At 37.9% G+C, this 19,685-nt stretch overlaps 1 protein-coding gene across 1 annotated transcript; it reads left to right on the forward strand.

Annotated features, from left to right (window-relative positions):
- The first annotated feature begins 2,585 nt into the window (after positions 1-2,585).
- maco1b (macoilin 1b) lies at positions 2,586-17,709 on the forward strand. Its single transcript, XM_081350495.1, has 11 exons — positions 2,586-2,858; positions 5,960-6,101; positions 8,187-8,313; positions 8,915-9,038; positions 9,550-9,728; positions 10,828-11,413; positions 13,754-13,912; positions 14,008-14,190; positions 15,076-15,196; positions 15,303-15,477; positions 17,396-17,709. The coding sequence occupies exons 1-11, from the start codon at positions 2,779-2,781 to the stop codon at positions 17,596-17,598; spliced, it is 2,079 nt and encodes a 692-aa protein (XP_081206621.1). The 5' UTR covers positions 2,586-2,778; the 3' UTR covers positions 17,599-17,709.
- The last annotated feature ends 1,976 nt before the right edge of the window (positions 17,710-19,685 follow it).

Genomic DNA, 19,685 nt, shown 5'->3' on the forward strand with positions numbered 1-19,685 from the left:
TTTAAAAGCAGTATATTTTTACTTACACAGTACATAAGTTTGGACACATTACTATTTTTAATGTTTTTGAAAGAAGTCTCTTATGCTCATCAAGCCTGGATTTATTTGATCAAAAATACAGAAAAATAATATAGTGAAATATTATTAAAATTTAAAATAATGATTTTCTATTTTACTATACTTTATATTTCTGTGATGCAAAGCTGAATTTAGTGCCACGTGATCATTCTGATTTATTATCAAATGTTAGAAATGGTGCTTAATATTTATTTTATAACCTGTGATACTTTTTTTCAGGATTTTTGATTATTAAAGAGTTGTTTTAAAAAAGTCTTCACTATCACTTTTTATATATTTAACACATATATTTTTTTTTCTGTATTTTTGATCAAATAAATGCAGGCTTGTAGAGCATAATAATAAACTTCTTTCAAAAACATTAAAAATAGTAATGGGTCCAGACTTTTACCGGTACCGTACATATTAATCAAACTTTATCTACGGTAATCTCTTTTTTGTTTAATGAAGATGTTATTGTTGTTGTTGTTATTTTGCTGTTTTATTCAATTTATTCACAGTTCCAGAATCCCACTTCAGTAGATGAGCATAAGTGCTTTTATATTGCATTGCTACCTTAAATATGCTATACACAAATCAAGTGGAAGAGAAAGACACGATCGCTACTGAGCAGAAAAAAATATATAAAGTGAAATTATTGGCGTAATGTCAGGAATCTAATCATCAGCAGAATTTAGAAGATAGACCCATATATATGAGATCCTTTAGACTATTTGAAACATTTAAAAATGTTGTAGTGTGTTGGCTTTTTAACTTAGAATACAGACGTCTTGTCTTTTAATTTTGTAGCTTTTTTACTAGTCAGCTCCCGACGCGATGTTATTCATTGTACGCGCAAATTCAAAGCGTCGCGTCTGGGCACGTTAATGACGCTCGCGCTCTTTTAAACTCGTAATAAAGCGGTGAATGATTTTTCCAGAAATGACGCTGATCTACAGTACAAGTTTATATTTAGAATACATTGCAATCACTCCAAAATAGATGACGACAACTCTCACACCTGCATTATGAGCTGTGCTTCTTTGTGTGCTTATTAGGCTTTAGCCTCGCAGCATCTGATGGATGCGTTCGTTACACATACTTTCAGAAGCCGGCACACATTAATTGGTTTAACTGCAGTAATGTAACAGTCTATGGTTAAGATAAACATCGTCACTATTTATAGTGAATTAATAAATATTGAAATAAATTGTAGATAGGACATTTGTACTTTTTTTTTTTTTTTTTTTGTCCCTCTGTCTGGGCCCCATCCCGCCAATCGGGCCCTAGGCACGTGCCTAGTTTGCCTTTGCGTTAATCCGGCTCTGGTGGCGTGTGAGCGTGTGAACTGGTTGAATTGCGTGTGTCTCACGCCCAATGCGTGAGACTTGAGAGCCCTGCAGGACACTGACAACTTGCTGACAGACAGAACAGACCAGGCTACTTTTGATATGAAACAAAGTATCACCTTTCAAATTTGTTCATTTTTTAAAGAAATTTAAAGAATAAATACTGTTTTGTGGCTCTTTAATGAGTCTGAGTCTGACAGGTGGCTGTAAAGCCTCAGTTAAAGCTGCTAGTGAACGATCATCTCTTCCTTAATTTATAGCATCAAATAAACATGAATGAACATAAGAATGAATGTTGTTTTAACCGCGGAAAGACGTCAGGACACTCTGTTTTTCAAGTTCAAATCCTCCAACGTTCATCCACTAACTCTCCTGACTACTTTGTCTGACAAAAATTGTGGATTCGGCGGATGGCGGATTATGATTGGTCAGATCGCCTGTCAATCAAACTCCTGCGAAGGGCCAATTAATCATCATATCATGGACAGTGTTTGTTTGTAGGACCTATAGCAACATTATCAAAAGCCGGCAAAGAAAATGATGCAACTAATATAAAAAGTTTGGGTTATTCCTGTTCTACAGCACTTAAAATGTAGTAAATTCTATATTTTTTTTCGCTCTAACCAAAGTAGCGAAATTGAGATCAAATGAGGCTAATTAATTTGCCTCTTTGGTAATTATTAGTTTTACATTTTATCCAGTAAGAAATGTGTTTGGGGAGATTAAAATAAATATGCATACTGCATATTGTAAAAAAAAACAAACGTAATTATTAAACAAAATATTGATCATTAAATTCGTAGTGTATTAACTTGTGTGTGGGGTTTTGTTTGTCATTTAAGCGTTTGACCGTCACATAATGTACAATTTACATCTGCCTACCAACGTAAAGTAAGTTTATGTGGAATTCGCATCTCTCACATATCATACGAAAAAAACGTACAGAGTCCCGCCTGAATCTATCCTATTGGTCAGCGACCACTACCTGATTTGTCCAAAAAAAGAGCGACTGGTCGGGCCAAGAAAACAGGTCAGCCGCCCTTTTCCCTTTCTTTGGTACCGCCACAAATCAGACCGCTGCCTATTGGCTATTTGTCTTGTCATTCAAAATGACAGCCGACAGACGCGATTCTTATTGGCTCGGCAGCCTGTCAGTCACATCTGTCTAGGCCCGTGTCTGTGCGTCTGCGCGAGAGAAGGAGGAGGGTCTTCTACTCAGTCTTTTTATTTATTTCTTTGTTTCCAGCTGGGAAAAAAAACAACCACCGCGGTATATTCCTTTGCGGGACCGCCAATGTTTCCCATCCGAATAAGACAGAACCCTGGACCATACTGCTGTACGTATTAAAAAGCCCGATTTAAGGGGGCGAGGATGAAGCGGCGCAATGCGGACTGCAGCAAGCTCCGACGGCCCTTAAAACGGAACCGAATCACCGAGGGGATCTACGGCAGGTACGATTCAGACCTTAGGACGGAACCGTTATCTTTCCCGAGCTGTAGGAAAGACCCAGATTTTGCCTTTTATTATGGTCTAAGACCCCATTGAGAGACAGTAAATCGTTTAGCTACAGTCAACAAAGCTGGCCGAAGGTAGACAGTCGTTTCCGCAGAAATGAATAAGCTGCCGTAGGCCTCATCATCACAGAGATGTGCTTTAAAAGAAAGAAACCCGCGAAACCCACTAGTGAGGGCTCGAGACTCGATCGTTAGAGTCAGTAAGTGTCAATCACCAGAATGATTGACGTGACAGCAGCACCTTCAGTCTCTCGGTATCCGCTACGAAGGCAATGTTGTGATTTGATCTGGCAAGACCGTACGAAGAATAACCGTCATTTAATTTGCAAATTTCAAATGTAAAGCGGCACAGAAAGCCTGAAGTTTATTCAAATAATGGTTTCTAAGAGACAGCTGCAGTTTTGTTTTGTTTTTTAAATGCCTGAGACTCCAAATAACTCAATAAAGTAAGTTAGTGCTATTTTTCCGCAGAAGTTGGAAAGACCGGGACAGTTTTTATAATTTCCTTGATCACATCTATAATATTCCTTATTAAAACCTACGTATTTCATTGTGCTTTTTTTGCACAATTAATGAACTTATTCTTGAAAGCCGTTGTTCGTTGGTCTTAGTGGTTGTGTAAGGTTTGTCATGATTGAGCATCTGACCTATCAGTCAAAAGTGATGTTGTAAGAGTGTTTGCCCAACAGTTTCATATTTTATCAGTAGCCATAATCTCTCACATAATAGTTTCAATCTCTGTGCATAAAGTGGGAGTCATGTTGTTTACAGGAGACATCAGTGTGGGACATGTCATTGGACTCATTGCCAAATGTGGAAAGCAAGATGTCAGTAAAGTGTATTAGATGGCAGCAATTTACAGATAATTACGTTGCGGATATGAATTTGCTTTGAAACTGTTTAAAGTGGTGGTTTTCTTCAAACAGAGAAACCACAGTTTCAACCAATCAGTCATTAAAGCCAAGTAGATTCATAATGCCAAAAGTGAAAAATACAGTAAGAAGATAGTTCAAGGCATGTTTTCCCACACAATTTTCAAGAAAATAACACGAGGAATGAGTATATTTGATTATTTTCATCTAACCAATGAACTTAATTAACAATGCACTAATAAACATCAATATTTACCTGCACATAAGTGTTTGAAGAATGTGAAAAATACCATATATACTTGCATTAAATTGTTGAATCAAGTTTTTAGTTGATTCATTTACAGCTTGAACAGACTGATTCACAAAATGAATTGAATTTACAAACTATATCCTTGTCTTAATGCACAGTCCTTGCCAGCAAAATAATTGCAGATATATCATGAATAGTTTGTGCCATAGATGACGCAGTTAAACCCTATGATTTGCTCACATTGGGTAAATATCTGGCACTATCCCTGCTATTAAAGAAAGTTGCCAGACTTCACCCATTATCAGTCATCTGTTATTCTGCTTGATGTTCGGCATGTTTGACTCTCTAATTTAGTGGGTCTAGAGCTTAAATTCAGTCATAATGCCAACATTTCAAATGTTGATATAATGTTGCATCTGGGAAATATGTCGGTTAGGGTTCATATGGAAATTATTTTTACCCCAAAAATGAAAATTCTGTCATTAATTCCCCTCATGTCTTTCCAAAACCGTAAAACTTTCGTTCATCTTGGAACAAAAATGAAGATCTTTTTGATGATTTCAAAGAGCTCTCCGTCCCTCCATTGACAGCTACACAACTACCACAGAGATCGTAAAACTAATCCATATGAATTGAGCGGTTTAGTCCAAATTTTTATTAAGAGTCTCAGTCGCTTTATATGACGAACTGACTGAATTTAGGCTATTATTCACATATAAACTTTGATCAGTGAACATAAACAGAAGCTCTGTTACAGGTTGAAGAAAGCGTTACGGGTTTGGAACGACATGAGGGCGAGTAATTGATGACAGAATTTTCATTTTTGTGTGAACTAACCCTTCAAGTAATAGATTTGGTCCTAACTGTGTATATAAGTACTTTGTGATACTAGAATATGAACCAAATAATGTTTATGTGAAGATCATACAAGTTAGGGTTTATTTTTCTTGTCCTGTTAACATGTGTAATATGTGTTGCATATGAAGTCTTTGTTTTGGATCCGTCCATCCAGTGACTGTACACTTTGATGACATAATCTGTGAAGATGCATCTATAACACCTGTTGTCTTTTGTTTGTTATTTGATTCGTTTAGTCACTTTCCTCAGTGAGCTGGAAATTAACAAGTATGTCATCAGCCCAGATCTACCGGTCCAGTGACTGCTTATTTTTTACCTTGTATTAACACAATTATCTTTGTCATCAGAACACTATTAATAGCGCATTCAGCACCTGTAAAAGTCATTTGTTTTGATTCTACAAATTTCTATGACGAAGAAATTAATTGAAATTAATTAAATGTACCAACACTAACAGTTCTGAAGGCTCTATTAAAGTATCTAGATGATTTCTTCTTATTGTTATAATTATTGTTTTAAGGTTTTATCTTAGTTTTTTATGCACTTTAACCTGTATTTTATGTACGAAAAAAATGCAATTCAAATAAAAATGATTCATTATTATTATTATTTTTGTTATAATTATTACTACCAGTCTTAAAGCTCTGTTGTTTTAGAGATAAGGAATTATCATAAAATTGGTCTAAAGACACAGTCTTAAAAAGCACATTAAAATCATGATATTCACAGTGTTGCTTAATTACACCATATCTGCATTTCTACATCTGGAGATGGTTTTGGGCTTCTCGTCCTTACATAAAACGTAATCCACTTCATTTACTACACGCTGCATTGGAGAAAGCCAAACAGTGATTCACGTCCTCCCCCACGCACCCATGGTTCATTGGTTTGGATTTACTGCTGGAGCTCATGATGGAGTTGCTTTACGTGCCTCTAGATGCTCACTGGCTCAAGGCCACATGTTGTGGGGTCTTATTCAAAGAGATCTAGGGTTGAAATCTTGAAATGGATGGATGATTGAATGTTTGTTTAATAATATCTCTTCCTCTCTGTCTCAGTACATTCCTGTACCTGAAGTTTCTGGTGGTCTGGGCGCTGGTGCTGCTGGCAGACTTTGTGCTGGAGTTTCGCTTCGAGTACCTCTGGCCTTTCTGGCTTTTCATTCGCAGTGTTTACGACTCCTTCAGATACCAGGGCCTGGTGAGTATGTGTGTGTGAGATGAGATTTTTCATCCAGATTATGGGCCTTAATAAACAAAGGAATCAATTGCTCGCCGCCTCGCCCTCATGTTGTCCCAACCAAAAATCTGATGTTTGTTTAGCAAAATGTCTGAGCTTCTGTTTTCTGTACACAGAAAGTGCATGGTGATTCATTCTGCTTATAAGCTCAAAAACAGACCAAAAAAATATTTATATTGTAAAAATAAATAATAATAATAATACAAAAATAAAGAATTAATGCATATCTTATTTGTCAATCCATCACTTTAAAACTTGTTTGTATTATGTCTCTTAAATCATGACATCTGCTAATTTATATGCAGTGGCTGTTTATAATAAATAAGTGAGCAGAGAAATCTAGACAAGTGTCTTACACTTATATGACACTGATATTATAATGGTGAGTCTTCGCAGTTTCCGCGATTTGGTTCAGTTTATTAATTGTATGTTATTTTTTTTGTCGGATACTAGAGATGCACCGATTGATCGGCTGGTGACCGGAATTGGCCGATTTTCACGTGATCGGCCATAACCGGCGACCGGCCGGTCAGTCTGACAAATGCCGATTTTATGCCGGTCAAATGCACTCGGGCGCCGCATAATTAACATCGCGCAACATCAGCATCACACGTGCACACGGAGCAGAGCACATGTAGAAAACCTCGTGAATTACGTCCGTTCAGACCGCAAGCGCGAATTTTTTTTTCGGCGTGCATGTTAATCAATGAGTGCATTCACAACGGAAGCAGGAGCAGCGCGTGAGCGTCAAGCAGGAGCGTCGCGAGCAGTGAAGCGCGTGTTTCGGCGCCGAGTCTATCTGCTGCACTGCTCACGCTCAATTAAAGGGAAAGCACACTTTTGATGGAAAATAGCCTAAATAGGGTTTTACAAAAAAAGTGCCCAAAATGCACAGAATTTGCGTGTTTTAACAAGTACTGGAGTAGGCTATGTCAGAAAAGAAAACAAAGACTAATATTTATAGAAAATGTACCCATTTAAAATTGTTTTATTATTCAGTTTGTACAAGTGATTGCAATAGGCCTGTGTGTGTGTGCTTTGAGAAATATCTTTATACTGCAAGGCTATATTTATTTTATTTTGTATTTATATATTATTTTATTGCCATTCCCTGTTTTCATACAGACGTTTCGTTTGCTAAATACATATATAGGCTATATAAAATTATTGGATATTGAATGTGAAAAGGAAATGGTTTTTCCACAACACTGCACTTTAGATGTGTGTGAACTATGCAAATTGTAAAATGTTCTATTACAGAAATTATATAAAATAAATATTTGTGTGTGCTGTAAAGTGGTTAGAAAAAATGAAATCGGAATCGGCCAAAATCGGTATCGGCAGGTCAAACTTAATGAAAAATCGGAAATCGGAATCGGCCCAGAAAATTGTAATCGGTGCATCTCTATCGGATACCATCCATATTGAAACTAAATTAAAGCATGCTGAAGATTGGTGCACAAATAGTAGCTCAGGTAGGTCAAAAACACATGAGGAGAAGCGTTAGAATAATAAAACATCAGCAATCACAGATATTTGCATTCGGACATTAGATTAATAGGACCATTGAGTTTGTCGAAAAACAGTTTTTTCACAGAATTTTTCAGAGGTTGTGTGAGAAAAACAAAGACTTGGCAGATTCGGATGGGATTAAAATCGCAATGTCTTTCTAACAATCCCCCTGGAAAACTAGTCCTGTCAGAATAGGGTTTAGGGCTGTTTATATGTTTTGCATGCAAAATATAATGCCAAAATATAGCCTATTCCGTTCTGAAGCGCACGCACAAAGCTTGCTGCAAAACACGGCCAAAAATATGAATGTCGGGAAAAAAATAGCAAGGAGACATTTGAATTATTTAATAAACTAGTGTTTTCTGAGTCTGTGTCGGCTGCAAAGATGGAAAAATGATGGGCGACTAAGCCTCTCCTAGTCAAATATTAGGGGACTGCCCTACTGTCTACCCAAATGCTGAAAGAGGACTGTAAATTGACATGTCATGCCAGTTGCACATGTGATGATCTGATGCATCTCTTTGTGTGTTTCAGGCTTTCTCAGTGTTTTTTGTGTGTGTGGCATTCACATCAGACATTATATGTCTGCTGTTCATCCCAGTGCAGTGGCTGTTCTTTGCAGCCAGCACATATGTGTGGGTACAGTACGTCTGGCACACAGGTAAGAGCCACACACCTGTTCATATCACATGTTCACCCTGCCATCAATGTTCTGGTATTTTCGTTTGAATGTTTCTGAAGTCTAACATCAAGCTTACAGTTGATTGGTCTGTGGTTAGTGAACATTCATGACTTGACAGTTTTGACATTTCCGTTATAGACAACCTCAAGCCAACGTGTCCACATTGTCAGTTTGGTTTGTTGTAGACACACCCGTCTCTGTTTTTTCTAATCCTCTTTGTAAAGATGGGCTAAAAATATTTTACATCTGTATTTTGGGAGGTGCTACCTCAGTTTGGACACACAAATTCTTACGCACACATCCATTGACGCACACCATGAGAGGATCATTCCCATTCTGTTGTGAGCATTTGTTGTCATCGCATAGTTTATTCTCTCTTTATAACATGCACACACACACTGTGACCTTGCAGCTGTAAGCTTGGTTATTTCTGCCGGTGTGACTGAGCAGCTCTGGATCTTGGTGTCAACAAAGCATTTGCTTCAAATGACTCGCTCAGATTGACCCACCGAGTGTGTGCTTGAATCCTTGTGGGTTTGTTTAGATTAATTTGTGCTGTTAATCTCTTGTCTCTCAACAGAACGAGGGGTCTGCCTCCCCACTGTGTCGCTATGGATACTTTTTGTTTATATTGAGGCAGCTATCAGATTTAAAGATTTGAAGCACTTCCACGTGGACTTGTGTCGTCCATTTGCAGCGCACTGGTACGTCATTTTCCCCAAATCCACACTTACGCTGACAAATCTAACGCTTCCATTGACTGTGAGCAAGTTTCTGCTTTATATGTCCAGTGTCCTCAACCATTTCAGAACGTGTTTTATATTACTATATGTGATATGAAATAGTGATGCACTGAAATTCCAGCAACTGAAAATAATAGCCCAAAATAGTTTTGGAGGGCTGAAATCATTGACAAAACATTTAGAGCTCTGATTGTGCATATTTACTGTGTCAGTGTCTATTTTGTGCAAACAGTGTGGATAAGCTACAATAGGTAAAGATGTCAGCAGTGTAGACGCACTTCACCATGACCAAAATGATGCTAGAACACCAATGTATACAATTTATTCAGCTGAAATATAAAGAGGCGGATCGTTGCAGAAGAACTTTCCTATGACTGATTAATTACATTTCATAAACAACAGCATGCGGAATTGCTTTTTTTACCCCGACTATGCTAATCATTTGATGTACTATTTCTTTTTATGTTCACAGTATTGGGTACCCGGTGGTTACGCTGGGCTTTGGTTTTAAGAGTTATGTAAGTTATAAGATGCGTCTACGAAAACAGAAGGAAGTGCAGAAAGAGAACGAATTTTACATGCAGCTGCTGCAGCAGGCACTACCTCCAGAACAACAGCTCATACAGAGACAAGAGAGAGAAGCAGAGGAAGGTAAGGACTGAGGTCTTGACGGAATAGTTCACCCAAACCAGTGCTGGGCGATATACCGTTTTTATTTTGTGTAGGATATGTATTTTTCCAATACTGGAATACTGGTGCATGGTTGAAATAATTGCTGTATCTATTCTGTGGCCACAGAGAGTGCATGGATTGAGATGCATTAATGGATGACCCCTATTAACTGCATACCCTTCTTACTAATGGTTCTTGCATTATAACACTATTTATAGCCCACACTAACTCTCTTCAACAGGGTAAATATGTAATACAGAGCCCTATAATGGAAAAGGTGGATGGAATCTTGGAATCCAGTAAACAAAAATATATATATAATAATAATAATAATGTGAAATGTCATGGAATTTGGCAAATTTTGTATAAATAATATATTATTTTGGTACACTATTTTTATGGAATATTACACAATTTTCCGTCCATATTTTAATTTAAACAGTACACCTGTTGTGCAGCACTTTGCCAGAGAATTAAAAGGAATTGTTATATTTTTTTATTTGATTACATTTTAAAAGGTAAATTAAATTAAAGTTTCATACAATATTTGTTTACCACCGTTTTTGATGGTAAATTTGGCTAACACATTAGTTTAGGGTCCAATTCTCACTATTAACTAGTTCTTTATTAGCATGCATATTACTAGGATATTGGCTGTTTATTATTAAAGCACATATTAATGCATTATTCTGCATGACCTTAATCCACCCAATACCTAAACTTAACAACTACATTACTAACTATTAATAAGCAATAATTAAGAGTTTGAGGCAAAAGTCGTAGTTAATTTTTAGTAGTGAGAACTGGACCCTAAACTAAAGGGTGACCTACATTTGTATATGACATTACAGTGTTTTTATATTCTTTCTACCCCTGACAGTAAAAATAAGCCACTATAAAAGTACCAGTCATGAAAATAAATTATTAAAACCATTATATATCATAAAATAAACAGCCGTGAGAAAATTATGAAATTGTTCATTGTTGCAGTGACATGAGGCTGAGTGTATATATTGACAGATTTTTCTGTTTTGGATAAACTATTCATTTTAAGTCTTTCTTGCTCTTTCACTTTCAGCAGCAGCAGCAGCAGCATCTAAAGGCATTCAAGATGTAGACTCTCCAGCTGTGGCACAGAACGGTTCAGCGGGCGGTAAAAAGCCCTCATCCAACACGCTACCAGAGCTGGAATACAGAGAGAAAGAACGGGGCAAAAACGAGTCCAAAAAGCAACACAACCACAACCAGAACCATCACAGCAGCACCAGCAGCATCTTGCCGTCAGTGGACAGTAAAGCTCAGGAGATGGAGTACATGGAGAACCACGTGAACAGTAAGAGACTGAGCAGCTCAGATCTGCTGGGCAGCACTGAGAACCTGTTGAAAGATGAACACTCTTCATCCTCCTCCTCTTCTTCCTCCTCCAACTCCAACAAAAATTACAAAAATGCCAGCGGAGGAGGAGGGAGCTCCTCGCCCCGGGGACACGGAACATCCAACGGCAGCGTGCCGTCTTCCTCCGGGCCTTCATCGTCCACCTCTTCCTCGAATAAGGGGGACAGAAAACAGAAGTGTGGAGGAGGGAAGAACGCAACATCACACAGAGACCCTGTGGAAAACTGCATTCCCAACAATCAGCTGAGCAAACCCGAGGCGCTCGTCAGGTTAGACTCGCACACATCATCTGTCTCAAAATTGTGACTTTGTGTTAAAACAGCAGCTCTCATGTTCAAAAGGGTTGTGTGAAAACACTACATACTAGCAAGCATGTTTTGTAATGTTTTTCCCTACACTCTGCTGTCAATATAAAGCTTTAAGCTTTCTCACTAAGCCAAAAAATCAAGTGCTTTCAGTGAGAAAGAAATCTGTTCTCGTTGTGTTCACGATGATTTGGAACTTTGTCCACTTTTGTTTTGGCATTACCATTTTAGTGGTCAAGAGTCATTTCAATAGGAATCTACACAATCTTGAATTTCACTCCAGGGTGAAAGATTTCCCAATGCAAGTTTTGCATGGGGTTCAAGTAGTGGTGGCCGATATGGCAAACATATCACATGACGATTCACAATTTTTTTCATGTTGGTTTTACTGTTTTGCAAGTGACAGAGCAGCACAGCCAAGCTAATTTCCCTATTTTAAAAATGTAGCTTTACAAGGTGACAAAATATAAAAGAAAAAGGAATGACAGACCATTTAGGCCAAAGTAGGGGTGGGCAACGATTTAAATATTTATTTCATTATTTTATCTTTGTTATTAAAAAATAGAACAAATATGCACTTTACAAATACGATAGAATATACAAATGAAATAAACAGTTCTTTAGTTTTTCACAGTAGGTTTATTTAACAGTAGTATTAAGCAAGAAAATGAGTAAACAGATCCAGAAAAGACTGCACTGTATAAATTACATTTGCGAACAGTGTGTGAATAAAATGTTTAAGCGGTAAGGCTTTCTAACGCATGCAAATAATACACTTGCATGATTGTGAAAACCTGCAATGTCATGTGAGCGTAACCCTTGCGTTGTACAGTATGTGGGGACAGAGGTGCCAGAACTGCAACTGATAGAATGCTCTATAGCTACGATATTTCTCTAAAAGCAGATTGTGGAGACATTTTAATCATTCACGATCAAAAGTCGTGATATCGCACACCCCTAGGTTCAAGTTCACATGAAAGTGCGACTTTTGTGTGAACTCGGCTTCATATCGCTAATGTGACCACACCCTTAGGGTCATTAAGCGGAGTCTGAAATTGTTACTGCCAGTGTAACTTTGTGACTGTTAAAAAAGTATGTATGTATTTGCGTAGGCTGAATGCAAATGGATTTACTACATCTGCTTTGTCATGTGACCTACACCACCAATTGCATCAGTTTCCCACCATTCGCTACTCCTCTCCTGTGGCCTCATGGACTAGTAAAGTGTCTATCAGATGTGCGCTTTGAAATCTCGGTGGAAATAGTAGGTTACTAGGTGCTTATTGCCTCCTGTTTTTCCAAATCTGAGTATTCGTACATATTACTCCTTTGGTCAAGTCAAGTCACCTTTATTTATATAGCGCTTTTTACATTACAGATTGTTTCAAAGCAGCTTTACAAAGATAACAGGAAAATAATGCAACGAAGTTTGTTTCTAGAAGAAAAAAGCGTCACAGTCCAGCTTAGTAAACTTTGGTGTAGTTTTTTCATACTATATCGTAGGGAAGTTGGCATATTCGGATGCGAGGTCAGTCCATTTTTGAATAACACTATATTATATAATTATAATATTGTGGTATCACAAACCTTTTATGTTGCGGACCACTTTAACAGAAGTTGCAGACCACCTAACACCCCAAATCTGGGAGAAACCACCAACTACCTCAAAATAATTACTCTTAAATCATCTACTTTCCTCCTTAGACAGCATTTTTGGGCATCATTTGTATGCATATTATGCCTTGTGCATGTTTGGATGCACGCAAATGCTGTCTATGTAGGTAGCCTAATAGGTTTTGAGTAGATGTCGACCAATATGGATCTTTCTCTGGATGATGCCGATAATTCGATATATGATGCCAGTTTTCCTTTTTTTATCTCATAAGATCTAACCGTTAATAAGAAGTGCTAGAGAAAATTGCTTAAATGAAACATTTACTGAACAACACAAGCCTCTCCAATCCAAAAATAAAAATAAATTATGCATACATTAAATATTAAATGCACAAAACAGGTCATCAAAAATCTTGATCTATTCTTAACTTTTAGATGAAATTTGTTTTTTAAGTTTGGTGCACTAAAACAAGTTTCACGTGTTCAACGCTTAGCTGCCCGCAGATGCGCCTGCCTATTAATCTGCCTAATTTGCAGCACAGTCGGCCCATGCCGATTCATTAAATAATACCAAAAATCGGCACGATCAATCGGTCGACCTCTAGTTTTGAGATGCTGACCTTTTCTCTGATTCATGTTTATTGTAATGACCCCTTAATGGACTTAATTGTCTGTGTATATGTGTGTTAGGCTGGAGCAGGATGTTAAGAAGCTGAAGGCAGATCTGCAGGCAAGCCGACAGACCGAACAGGATCTGCGCAGTCAGTTGGGCTCTCTGGGCAGCTCTGAACGCAGCATACGCTCTGAACTCGGGCAACTGCGTCAAGAGAACGAACTACTGCAAAACAAGTGAGGCATCCCTCTTTGAGTTTGCTCCATGAAAGAGTGCAGAGAAGCCAGGGGACTGTATCTGTATTAATGCAAACTCTTGTGTGTATGTTCAGACTTCATAACGCCGTGCAGGCGAAGCAGAAGGACAAGCAGACAGTGGGACAGCTGGAGAAGCGTCTGAAGGCAGAACAAGACGCTCGTGCTGCTGCAGAGAAACTGTTAGCAGAGGAAAAGAAACGCAAGAAGCTGGAGGAGGCCACGGCGGCCCGTGCAGTCGCTCTCGCTGCTGCAACCAGGTGCTTCCCATCATTCCATTATATTTCATCCAATCCGTTATATGCAACCATCATGCATTTCATTCTCCTTTCCATTTCATTATACACTACTGTTCAAAGGTTTGGAGTCAACCGTTTTTTTTTAAATTAAGAAATTAATACTTTTTACTGTTCAGCAACGATGCATTAAATTGAACAAAAGAGACAGTGAAGTCTTTCTTTCTTATAAAAAAATACATATTTCAAATAAATAATGTTCTTTTGAACTTACTAATCAAATAATCCTAATCAAATGGAATGAAATGCATAATATACACTACTATTCAAAGGTTTGGGGTCGGCAAGATTTTGTAATGTTTTTGAAAGAAGTTTCTTATATTCATCAAGACTGCATTTATTTGATCGAAAATAGAGTAAAAACAGTTATATTTTAATGTATATTAATATTATTATAATTAAAAACAACAGTTTGAATGTAGTTCCTGTGAAGGCAAAGTTTCATTTTCAGCATTATTACTCCAGTCTTCAGTCACATGATCCTTTAGAAATCATATTTCTAATTCAGTATTTTTGTGGAAACCGTGATGCATTTTTTTCAGGATTTTTTTTAATAGAATAGAAAGTTAATTTTTTTTTATTTGAAATAGTTATCTTTTGTAACGTTATAAATATATGAATTAAATTCTTTAAAAAAAAAAAACGATTTTTGAACGGTAGTGTACATAACATGCATACTTTTTCATAATATTTTCCACTCCATTCTGTCTGTGTCTCAAATGATTTTCCTTTTTCTCTTGTCAGTTCTGTCTTGTTTTATTCTATTTCCTCTCCATATAACTGCAGGATATTTAACACTTTTTTTTTTGTATGTGAACTAACTTGCATCTGTATTTGTGTGTGTGTCAGAGGTGAGTGCACAGAGTCTCTGAGGAGGAGGATTTCTGAGCTGGAGACGGAGTGTAAGAAACTTACGCTTGACATTAAGGTGAAAGAAGATCAAATCAGAGAGCTGGAGCTCAAAGTTCAAGTGAGGAGATTTTCATGTTATATTTGCTCTAAATCTGCTCTAAAAAATGCAGAAAACGTAATAAAATAGACATTAAATGTCTCATGCTTCTTTCATGTCTGTCTAGGAACTTCATAAATATAAGGAAAACGAGAAGGACACAGAGGTTCTGATGTCAGCGCTGTCAGCGATGCAGGATAAAACCCAGCACCTGGAAAATAGCCTCAGTGCTGAGACCCGAATTAAGCTGGACCTCTTCTCTGCCCTTGGAGACGCTAAGAGACAGCTGGAGATCGCACAAGGTTTGCATCACGCCCTGTCCAGAGAACTCGAAGATTAGCTTTTAAATTTGAGCACCAGTTTATTTTGTAGGAAAATAAAATTGTCATTATTTACTCAGCCACTTGTCATGAAAACCCATTAAACTTTTTTTCTTTCCAGAAATTCTTGTAAGAATTACATATTTTAATTTGAGAAGAGCTACAGTACCATTCAGAAATTTGGTATCAGTACGATTTTTTCTTTCTTTAAGAAATGAATACCTTTAATCAACAAGGACACATTGAATTGTTCAAAAGTGACAGTATAAATTTCTATTTAAAATAAATGCTGTTCTTTTGAACTTTCTATTCATCAAAGAATCCTGAAAAAACTATCAGTTTCCTCAAAAATATGAAGCAGCACAACTGCTTTTAACATTGATAATAACCGGAAATGTTTCTTGAGCAGCAAATCATCATATTAGAATGATTTATGAAGGATCATGTGACACTGAAGAATGGAGTAATGATGCACACCTTTGTGTTTGTTTAAAAATATATTTATAATAATAATATTTCACGATATTACAGTTTGTACTGTATTTTGATCAAATAAATGCAGCCTTGGTGAGCATATAAGACACATTTCAAAAACAAAAAATCTTACCATATCAAAAGTTTTGAATGGTGGTATATGTATTTATAGAATACATCATCCCCAATCATGGAAAACATATCAGAACTTTTAAGTTGTTATTCTCAGCAGAGATCACTTAGATCTGCATCTCAGCTATTGTTAAATATCCCGAAAGCTTGTTTGAAAACAAAATGAGATTTTCAGTCTATGCTCCAACACTTTGGAACACACTACCGTTAACGATTAGAGCTTCTCCAACATTAAACGCTTTTAAAGCATCAATTAAAACCTACCTTTTTTCTCAAGCTTATTAAAAACTTGGTTTTATTTTGTGTGCATTTTTAAATGGTATGGGGTTGCAGTTTTTGTGATGGTTCCAGGTTGAACTTCTTTTGCTTATTATACATTTTTCTGTTTTATATTTTAGGTTTCTTGGTTTAAATTTTTGACTCAAAATTTGTTCTTTTTACACTGTGTGCATTTTTTATTTACTTGTGAAGCACTTTGTTCAACATTCGTGTTGTTAAAGGGTTAGTTCACCCAAAAATGAAAATTCTGTCAGTAATTACTCACCCTCATGTTGTTCCAACCGCGTAAGACTTTCGTTCATCTTCGGAACACAAATTAAGATATTTTTGATTAAATCTGAGAGCTGGATCACTCCTACAGTGGCTCAATCTTAAGTTTATAAAGCGACGAGAATACTTTTTGTGCGCAAAAACAAACAAAAATAACGACTTTATTCCACTTTTCATTTCCTTCTCTCTGGACCTCGAGTCTTTTCATGTAGTGTTTAAGCGTAGCGCGTCTGTGCACGTCACCACGTAGGCTCACTAGTGGGCGACGCTGATCATGTGTGTGATACGTGGTGACGTGCACAGACGCGCTATGCTTAAACACTACATGAAAAGACTCGAGGTCCAGAGAGAAGGAAATGAAAAGTGGAATAAAGTAGTTATTTTTGTTTGTTTTTGCGCACAAAAAGTATTCTCATCGCTTTATAAACTTAAGACTGAGCCACTGGAGTCACTTGGACTATATTGACGATGTCTTTAATGCATTTTCTGGGCCAGCAAGTTATAATGTCTTATAAGCCTATGGAGAAGTGATCCAGCACTCAGATTTAATCAAAAATATCTTAATTTGTGTTCCGAAGATGAACGAAGGTCTTACAGGGGTTGGAATGACATGAGGGTGAGGAATTACTGACAGAATTTTCATTTTTGGATGAACTAACCCTTTAAAAGATGCTATATAAATAAACTGATCTTGACCTTTGAAAACCACTGAAAGTTGTTCCCGTCTGGATTTGTGTTCTTTTAGGTCAGATTCTGCAGAAAGACCAGGAGATTAAAGACCTGAAGCAGAAGATAGCAGAGGTGATGGCCGTCATGCCCAGTGTGGTGTATTCAGCAGATACGGGCAGCATGACCCCCGTCACGCCCCACTACTCCTCCAAGTTCATGGACACCAGTCCGTCAGGACTGGACCCCAACGCATCTGTCTACCAGCCCCTGAAAAAATGAGTGCTTGTTTCCCACCTCAACAGACCTCCAATCATTCTTGCAATCACAGACACACACACACACACACACACACACACACACACACACACACACACACACACACACACACACACACACGGTCTTCTCTGGTTGTTTTTTTTCCTCCATAAGCCCAGATTCAGATTCATCTTTGGCATGTCTGTGGCTCAGATTGCTTTTTTGTTTTTGTTTTTTTTCGTCTTCTAATACTACAGCTTCTTGCCTGGTCAGAAGGATATCGTATTGTGTGACTGTATTTGTTGTAGTAAAAATACAAAAGACAAAAAAGAAGACTTTTAAGGGACATCACACATTGAGCAGGAAACTGCCGTTTCTTTTCTCTTGTAAATGTCTAGAAACCTCACAGAAGTTGGTGAGTATCTTTCCTCAGTCCATTCAGAGTCCGGCCTCCTGGATTTCGGCCTTGATTTTACTGTTTTTTTTTTTTTTCGGGGGTGGGGGAGGGGGTTGTGCAAAGCAGGGCAAGTGTAAGATCCGTTGTCCCAGGTGCTCTACCCCATATCAGAGGCAAGAAGATTTTCACTCAAGAATGTCACCATCTAATATGACAAGAATGTAACGCAATGTTCAAACAACAAAACGTCTCCATCGAACGTCCCAGAAACAATGCGACAATTCTCATGCAAAACATCTTTTAGGACTCGTATGACGAACCGAAGCTTAATCTGTGGATTGCTGTTCAGTTCTTCCTCATGGTACAAAGTGACGAACTGTGCGCCACAAACACGGTCCAGCAGCGTAACTCACCAATTACAGATAATCAGTGCCTTCGTATGGGACCTCGTTGGTGGATCAGAAAGATCTCTTCCCTCCCTCTACCACGTCATGCCTCAAACACATCTTTTTTTTTTGTTCGCCACTTTAACAGGCAACCTTTTGCCAACGGATCACCAGCCCATTGGCGTGACGACTCTGCTCCTGTTTTGGTCCGCGCTTGCGAATTCGGTCATTTGTTTACATTTATTTATTTATCCAGCGTGGCACTAATGCACTGTTGACTTCAACGAGCTCGCAAGGGAATATGTCAAGTATGGAAACGCAGGATACTTTCCCCTCCTGGTTTTCTTTATTGTATTGACTGACCATCTTTCAGTATCAGACGGAAGCTAGTGTAGTCCAGTGCCAACTAAAGTAGTAGGACTGCAATTTTGTTGAAAACGAAAAGTGTTTCAGATCCATCGGGTTACTGGATGGTCCAATGATCGGAAGCTAGAGGAGTGTATTATTATTATTATTATTATTATTAATAATATGATTATTATTATATGGTTTGTGTATTGTTTTCAGAGAAATACTTGGTTGTGCCACTTGATGGCGCTGTTGCTTTCAGAACGGTTGGTGACTTTAAACCTGTTACACTCGTGGAAAGGTTTTCATTGGGCCATCATCACACTTGCTGTGTAAACGGATACGGATCCAGATGTCATCTATGTCTGCTAAGCATGAAGTATTATCAGGCTAAAGGGAGAATGTCCCGAGCCGACCCACCTTTTGGAAAAAACCCTCGGATTTGTGTTAATGCGACTAGATTTTGCCAACTGGAGGAAGCCAGTTCCTCCAAACGGTCTCCAGCGAGTTCTGGTGCGGGTCGTTTCAGAAGGAGAGATGGTTACTGTGTTAGTTTGGTTAATGATGGGTGGGAGGGGGGGCGGGGGGTTTAGCCAGAGTCAGTCCTATGTGGTATTGTAGTGCTCTGAGATGGTTGTTGTTTTAGGTGTTGTGATTTTTTTTTTTTAAAGTTATGATGTGATGGAGGAAGTGGTAAAGTTTGCGATGTCCAAGTGGTTTAAATGAAAGAGGGGAGAAAAAAAAAGACAGTTGCTTTGTTTTCTTTGCCCGCTGTCACTTCTTGCTTTCTGTCTGTCGTTCAGCCAAACCTCGGCTGCACTCGTTGTGAGGTCTCTGTGAGGTTTCAAGTAATAAAACATTTTGTTTTCTGGCATCTGAGTTTCTTGTGATTTGTCTGTTGATTGTTAAGGCGTGCGTGCACACAATTATAGGTGGGGTCACCAATCACCACATATATATGGTGTTCAGATAGCAAAGAA

The sequence above is a fragment of the Scardinius erythrophthalmus genome (assembly GCF_964197995.2).
Source record: "Scardinius erythrophthalmus genome assembly, chromosome: 21".
NCBI classification, from domain to species: domain Eukaryota; kingdom Metazoa; phylum Chordata; class Actinopteri; order Cypriniformes; family Leuciscidae; genus Scardinius; species Scardinius erythrophthalmus.

Excerpts from the sequence above, each read along its gene's own strand:
- maco1b (XM_081350495.1), top strand. The coding sequence starts at position 2,779 with ATGAAGCGGCGCAATGCGGACTGCAGCAAGCTCCGACGGCCCTTAAAA. Across the intron at positions 9,039-9,549 it reads CGTCCATTTGCAGCGCACTG|TATTGGGTACCCGGTGGTTA; the intron begins GTACGTCATTTT and ends TTATGTTCACAG. Across the intron at positions 14,191-15,075 it reads GCTCTCGCTGCTGCAACCAG|AGGTGAGTGCACAGAGTCTC; the intron begins GTGCTTCCCATC and ends TGTGTGTGTCAG.